Below are 7,500 nucleotides of genomic sequence, written 5' to 3'. Positions count from 1 at the left end.
GAACTATAATAGAGTTTACCCTGAAAATCAGTGGGGTCGCAGTTGTAGAAGTTCCTCCAGTCTTGGCCGTAGGTGATGTAGTTGATGTACCAACAGGAGGAGAGGATGATCTGGTGGCCAGCCTCCGTCAAGTCGTGGACATAGTCCCTCCAACCGCGCATCTTACTGGGCGACAGTGACACGTCCTTCCATACTTGCACCACGCTTGTGTTGGCCATCTGGAGAGAAAGAATTGGATTAAGCAATAAGACCCTTTTAGTGTCAAAATATATATTGTTCGAACTCCTGATTCCTTCCAAATATCCACCATACAACTACCAAATCCAATTCTTAACAGATGCGTAAACCTGCGAGTCCAAGTTCAACAGACCTTGGTGCCACGGTCGGCTGGGTCTTGCCAAGTAATGTACTTGATGGGAGTGAGGTCTGCCAACTCCAGCACTCGGTCCACGTAGTGCTGTTCGACCTGCCGGATCTCGGTGTAGTTGTGGCGCTCCATGAAAGCCCGGACGACCGGCGAGCTCAACCAGCAGGCCAAGAACACCTTCGGGAGGAGAGACAGTCATCTTTGTAGTGTATTCTCAATTATAAATCGTGACTTAATTTATTATCTCAATCTCAATCTCTCTCTCTCTCTCTCATTCTTAGAGTATATGCGTATATGTATATATATATATATATATGTGTATATATATAAATATATATATATATATATATATTATATATATATAATATATATATATATATGTGTGTGTGTGTGTGTGTGTGTGTGTGTGTGTGTGTGTGTGTGTGTGTGTGTGTGTGTGTGTGTGTATGTGTGTGTGTGGAAAATCTATAAATAAGAAATAATAATGCCATTATGCAAGATATGCATTTAACCTTTCAATATTACATATCTATCAGATATGCAATACTGCATTTCCACACTGAAATCTGTTAGAATCAAGCAAGTATTACATGGGTGGACGATACGCTAAATATTAAGGTTGAGAATAATCTTTTTATTCCCGAAAACCTCTGGATCAGTTGATTCCAGAAAACTTCCTTACCACTCGATAAAAAAAGAAGAAGGGTAGAAGGAGGATAAAGAAAAAGATGATGATGATGATAATAACAAGAACAAGAAAAATAAGAAGAGAAAAAACAATGATAATAGTAATACTAATAATAAGACAAAGAAGAAAAAAAGAACAAGAAAATAAAAGAAGAAAAATAAATAAAAGACAAAGAAGAAAAATAAATGAAAGACAAAGAAGAAAAAGAAAGAAGGCAAAGAAGCAAAAGAAATATAAGACAAAGAAGACAAAGAAATAAAAGACAAAGAAGACAAAGAAGAAGAAGAAATAAACGACAAAGAAGAAAAAGAAAGAGAAGACAAAGAAATAAAAGACAAAGAAGACAAAGAAATAAACGACAAAGAAGAAAAAGAAAGAGAAGACAAAGAAGAAAAAAATAAAAGACAAAGAAGAAAAAAAATAAAAGACAAAGAAGACAAAGAAAGAGAACACAAAGAAATAAAAGACAAAGAAGAAAAAGAAATAAAAGACAAAGAAGAAAAAGAAAGAGAAGACAAAGAAGAAAAAGAAAAGCTCCATTACCTCGTCGAGACCCAGGTGAATGTATCCGTCAACGAACGTGTGCTTAAGATCCACCAGGAAAGCTTTGACGAATTCATAAACCTGAAAAATATAAACAAAGTAAAATCCGAGACCTGAATCCATATTTCTTTGTGTATTTCTACATTCTTTCTTGTTGTGACATGATTCAAAAACAAGATACCGTAATTGGGGTTCCTGTAGGGTATTTTGTGAAATCAATTTCTTATTATGAGTCTAGTGCACATAATCCCTACTTACCATCCTTAATCAACAAGAAATTATAATCCTCCTTAAGAATATACAAACGAGATATGTATAAAACACATACACACAAAAAAGAAATGAGAGAGAAAAAAAAAAAAAAAAAAAAAAAAAAAAAAAAAAAAAAATATATATATATATATATAAATATATATATATATATATATATATATATATATATATATATATAATTCTCTAAAATTGCTAGTACAAACTTACTTGTGGATTAGTGATATCTAAATCATCTAAAACGAATCTAATGACCTAAAACCAATCTAAATCAACCTAATACAATAATCTACAATCACAATAAACTTAAAAAACATCAAAATCAATATAAATCAAATCAATAAACGAATCTAAAATCTAATCCTAAAAAATAACCATGACAACCGCACCTGTGGGTTAGTGGGATCGAAGATCTAAAATCAATCTAAATCAACCTAATCCAAAAATCTACAATCCCAATAACATTAAAAAAACATCAAAATCAATACAAATCAAATCAATAAACGAATCTTAAAATCTAATGCTCAAAAATAGCCATAACAAACGCACGTACCTGTGGGTTAGTGGGATCGAAGTTCTCATAGGCGGCATGGAGGGGGTAGTTCGGTGTCCCGGATGTTTGGCCGTCTCCGTAACACGGGGTGAGTAAATCTGCGCGGGAAAAAGACAAAGGGGGTTTCGTAAAGGAAGCCTTCTTGCGAAAGAATGCGTTGTTTTACTCATGGGTTTTTGGTTTTTGGTCTGAGAGGAGATGTATGTATCTATTGGATTTTCTCGTGGTCTTGATGCTATGAATATGGGGAAAACAGAGGTCTAAGAGGGACGGAAATCCTTGATCTGTCAATTTACTGGGAATGAGAATACTATGGAAGGAATTATATAGTAATAATTTTCAAACACTTGGTGATGTAATTTTTCTAATTTTCAACTTTACAGGATTACCTTTTCTATGTGTGAATTGATGAATGTACAGTGGAATCAGTCAATTTAATTGAAAAATTGTCTACATGCACATCTTGATACTACTAACTGATAATACTAACACCTGTGCTTTTTAAAAAATGTATATTTTGTTACAAAAATGTCGTACCTGTTACTGCATTAAGAATATATAGTTTTCCGGGAACACTTTGGACTTTTCATTATCACAATTTTCGCTTCTCTAACTCATAAGTAAAACCATCTCATTAAACCTTTGGATGAATTCATACTGAACGAGTTCCAAAAAGACAACGGGGAGAAAAACAAAACAAAACAAAAACAAGAAAGCACACGAACATAACATATCCCTGTGCTTTCCTGCTTTCCCCTTTCGCACGCGGTGTTAATAAACCCTCAACTCCCTGACACCAACCCTCCCACATCCACCCATTCGAAACGGCTCCCCTTTAACGGTCAACCCCGACACCACCTCAGGTTCCCCAACACTTACGCGCAAAGGCCTTTCCGAAGCCCTGGGCGTGGCCTGGCGTGTCGAACTCGGGGATGACTCTGATTCCTCGATACCTGGCGTAGTCCACGATGTCCGTCACGTCCTTCTGGGTGTACACGTGGCGGGGGGTGTAGGCGCCCTGGGTGGCGGAGAGAGCAAGGGGTATGTATATATTGTATTTGATGGTCTCTTGAGGAGGGGGGGGTGTATATCTACTCCTTTAATGATAATATGAATTTATACCTAACCTTGAATTACATGTGGAGTGTCATTTTCAAATATAGAACACGACATACGACACTGATAATCGTGTAAAAAAGAAACATCTTAATTCAAGTTTTGTCCTTATCTTACTTACGTCTTTGTGATATTCCGCGATCACAAAATACACACATATAAACCACATTCACACCACTAACCTCACCCGAACGATTTCTAAACAAACACTCCCAAACTTAAATTCATCATCCCACTCTCCTTATCTTCCATCGTTTCTTTCCCCAATTCACGAAAAAAAAGAGAGAAAACTTACGTGGAGTGTGAGGTTCGGGAAGATCTTGGACTCGTAAGGGAAACTCTGGTCGTCTACGATGTGCCAGTGCAAGACATTCATCTTGTTCCATGACATCGAGTCCAACACCTGCGAGGAAACACGTGGCGGTTGAGACACAGATCGTGGCAATATGTTGCGAAAGGGGAGGTGCGACTGAATGGCATGGTTGGGGGTTTGTATTCTTTTTAAATGAAATATCTTAGTTTTGGAAGTTTTGCAAAGATATTCCAACGGCAACAAATACAACAGAAATCAAACAAAATTTCATATAATGAAAAAATACCAAGATACTAGGGAAGTTAAGGTAAAATCTGAAGTAAATCGACTCGAAGAGATAAACAAGCTCTATCCTCCTCTTCTCTTCTCTTCTCTATTCTTCTCTCCTCTTCTCTCCTCCCCTCCCCATCCCTTTCCCCCAATGTGTGGCCTCACCTGCAGGATGGTGTTCTTCGGCAGGAAGTGTCTGGCGGTGTCTAGCAGGATGCCTCGGTGGGGGAACCTTGGCGCGTCCTCGATCAGGGTCTCGTTGAGGGTGTACTGGAGCAGAGATGGGCGGGATGAAGTCAATGAGGAGTTGAGAAAGTGCAACGGAAGGTTCCATGGTTCCATTGGCGGACGACACATAAGCCAAATCAAAAAGAAACAAAACATGAAAAGAAAAAAAACTAAAATAAAAAAAATAAATTAAAAATATCGATTATCTAACTGGCAGAGAGCCAATGATAACGTGGTCAGAAAAGACAATAGAGAGAAAGAGCTAATTCAATAATTGGACGACATACAGAACAATGATATAACGACAAAAAAGGCTCAATCACACAACTGCTTACATAACACGGAAAGAACTTGAAAAAAAAAAAATCTAAGACATAAGGTTACCGAGAACAACGCAAGACAAAGAAAGTACTCACGTGGTTTTCTACATCTCGAATGAAGACCAGCTGCGAGAAGGTCTCAAGCCCTCTCAAGGCGCCCCAGACCGTAGGGGCTTGCAGGCGGGCAGACCCCTCGCCGACCACCTGGATCTGACCCTCCTCCACGCCCACGCTCTCGCCCACGCCCGGCCCGGACACCTCCAGAGTATCTGCAATAGAGGGAGCGTAAGCAAAACGGAAGAGCTAGGATGCGGCTCGCTGTACTTTGGACATATTCCAAGAAAAATAGGAAGAGGGAGTGGGAGGGAGGGAGAGAGGGAGAAAGAGGGAATGAGAGGAATGAGGGAAGGAGGGAAGGAGGGAGGGAGGGAGGGAGAAAGAGGGAAGGAGAGGGAGAGGGAGGGAGAGAGGGAGGGAGGGAGAGGGAGGGAGAAAGAGGGAAGGAGAGGGAGAGGGAGAGGGAGAGAGAGAGAGAGAGAGAGTATACGTAACAAAGGTATCGTAAGTAAAACTAAGGCTACACGGAAGACGACTCGCTATCAATCCATCTCATTAACATTTCACTTTCTCTCGTCTTTTCCCTCCATTCCTACGTCTGCCTGTATCTCTCCCTCTACCTTTCCCTTTTTTCCTACGTATGCCTTTCTTTCTTTCCTTTTCTCATTTCTGCTTTATATTACTCTCCTTCTTCTTTAAATCCTTTGTCAGTCTGTCTGTCCCTCTTTCTCCACGGCTGCCTCCCACAGTTCCTCTTCCTTTCCCTTTCTCTTCACGTTCTACCTCTGCCTCTCCCTCTCTCTTCCTTGCTCTTTCTCCCTTCAACTGCTCACTCTTCCTCTCCCTCTCATCCCCTCCCTGCCATTAGCAAACTCTTAGCCTATTGTCTTTCCCTTACGCCTTTATAAAACATTCCCTCTTACTTCTTTCATCTGACCCATTCCGTTTTATTTCACAATATACAGTTCTTTACACCATTCTGTCTCTAATATCATCACACTTCTCTTTTCACCTACTTTTTTATCACCGATTACTCTGCCGTTACTGCTTTATATATAATATATAATATATAATTTAATATATATATATATATATATATATATATATAATATATATGATTATATATAATAAAATAACTATTTCTTTACGACCCTAAGGCTTCTTACTTCTTTTGTTTTTCTCTCGTCGTCCTCCTCCCTCCCGTTTTCTCCTTCCTCTCTCCTTTCTTCTTCCCTCCCAAACAGGCCTCCCCATTCCCCCCGCCCCCCGCCCCCCGCCCCCCCCATTACCTAAATCCTCCCCACCGTACAGCCTCACAAACACATGGTTGCTCACAAGCCTCATAATCCGGCTGGAGGTTAAGGTGCGGCGTGTGGTCACACTCGGAGGCGATGGTCACCACCAAGGAGGGCACCACGGGCAGGCTCGGGTCAGCTGTGGCTTGAGGGTCGATCAAGGTTAGACTGTGATACCTGTGGTGAAGATGGATGGGGTAAGACATACATGCATATAAACACACGTTTTATCTTCTCAAAATTGCAGTGTTGTATGTCAGATACTATAAGCCGCTACGATGCAGATATCTAAATGCGCAATGTAGTTATACATCATACAGTCTAACATAGATGATGCATAAAAGCATATCCACATCTATATACCCAGAACCAAAAAATAACACACGCAGAGCAAATTCAGCTTCACAAAGTACACAAATTTCAACACGTAAGAGTGTTACTCCACATTAATGCACAACACAGTCGGACTCAAACCGGCAACAGGCGCCTCTCGGGCATACAAAAGGGCCGAGCGCCAGAAATGGTATATTAATTCACCTACCGACGCCATCCCATCTTGATACCTTCCGATTTTATACGTAGAAGAAAATCAACAATAGCATCTATCAATCTCTCTTAATATAATACGTCGTCATGGACTTTCAGTATATGCTTACCTCTGAACTGCTGCATCAATGACGTCACAGCCTTTCAAGTTGGCGGTTATGGTGAAGGAACTGGGATCTATGGTGACCTGGCCAGGGTCCTGTCTCCAATGGTGAGGTAGGGGCCACGGCGAACCAGGGGGGGACTCCACACCCTGCGGAAAAGAGGGGAATGGTCAGGAACAGAGTGATATTACAAAAACAGAGAGGGAAATATATATATCTATATATCTATATCTATATCTATCTATATATATATATATATATATATATAGAGAGAGAGAGAGAGAGAGAGAGAGAGAGAGAGATAGACAGATAGAGAGAGAGAGAGAGAGAAGGAATGTGAGGGAGAGGGAGGAAAGGAAGGAAAGCATTACGTATTCCTAGCAATGATGGCATTGCAAGGTGATCATGACAAAGACGTTTTACACTGCATTGTGAATCATTCCTACGGAAATAATGCTGGCAGTGACAAACACCAAGATTGCTATCAACCATCATCATCAAGCAAAGCAACATTTTCCATTTTCTTTTAATCATCTTACTCCCACCACGAAAACAAATAATGATAATACGAATGAAAAAAAAGTTACTAGTATCACAATATCACTAATATCTCATTCTGAAAAAAAAAAGTTTGCAATAGTGCAACACACTCCTACACAAATTTTAGTCTTTCACACCACCAACATCCGCGGCAAAGTTATGATTCATTCAAGCGCTAGGACATGCCAGCTATCAACTCTTGCGTAACGTTGCAGTCAGTTGCAGTTGCAGTTTACGCTTATTGATAATGTCATCAGTCTTTCTCCTTCTCAAGCTGTTCTTTGAAGTCA

The 7,500-nt window shown here is 39.9% G+C and overlaps 1 protein-coding gene across 1 annotated transcript in view; it reads right to left on the bottom strand.

Moving 5' to 3' along the window:
• Positions 1 to 7,500, bottom strand: part of LOC122258913 (beta-hexosaminidase subunit beta-like) — a 16,504-nt gene that overhangs the window by 2,843 nt on the left and 6,161 nt on the right. Inside the window, exons 2-11 of the mRNA XM_086555780.1 lie at positions 6,677 to 6,819; positions 6,061 to 6,197; positions 4,765 to 4,937; positions 4,286 to 4,390; positions 3,833 to 3,940; positions 3,301 to 3,439; positions 2,422 to 2,519; positions 1,599 to 1,679; positions 371 to 544; positions 20 to 218 (exon numbers count right to left, since the gene is read on the bottom strand). Coding sequence (XP_086411906.1) covers positions 20 to 218; positions 371 to 544; positions 1,599 to 1,679; positions 2,422 to 2,519; positions 3,301 to 3,439; positions 3,833 to 3,940; positions 4,286 to 4,390; positions 4,765 to 4,937; positions 6,061 to 6,197; positions 6,677 to 6,819 — 1,357 coding nt within the window. The remainder of the gene's footprint in view (positions 1 to 19; positions 219 to 370; positions 545 to 1,598; positions 1,680 to 2,421; positions 2,520 to 3,300; positions 3,440 to 3,832; positions 3,941 to 4,285; positions 4,391 to 4,764; positions 4,938 to 6,060; positions 6,198 to 6,676; positions 6,820 to 7,500) is intronic.

The sequence above is a fragment of the Penaeus japonicus genome, unplaced genomic scaffold (genome assembly GCF_977035675.1).
Source record: "Penaeus japonicus unplaced genomic scaffold, GWHDUDI00000001_assembly GWHDUDI00000031, whole genome shotgun sequence".
Classification (NCBI taxonomy): domain Eukaryota; kingdom Metazoa; phylum Arthropoda; class Malacostraca; order Decapoda; family Penaeidae; genus Penaeus; species Penaeus japonicus.
The sequence above is the reverse complement of the archived record's forward strand: the minus strand, read 5'-3'. Positions and strand labels throughout refer to the sequence as shown.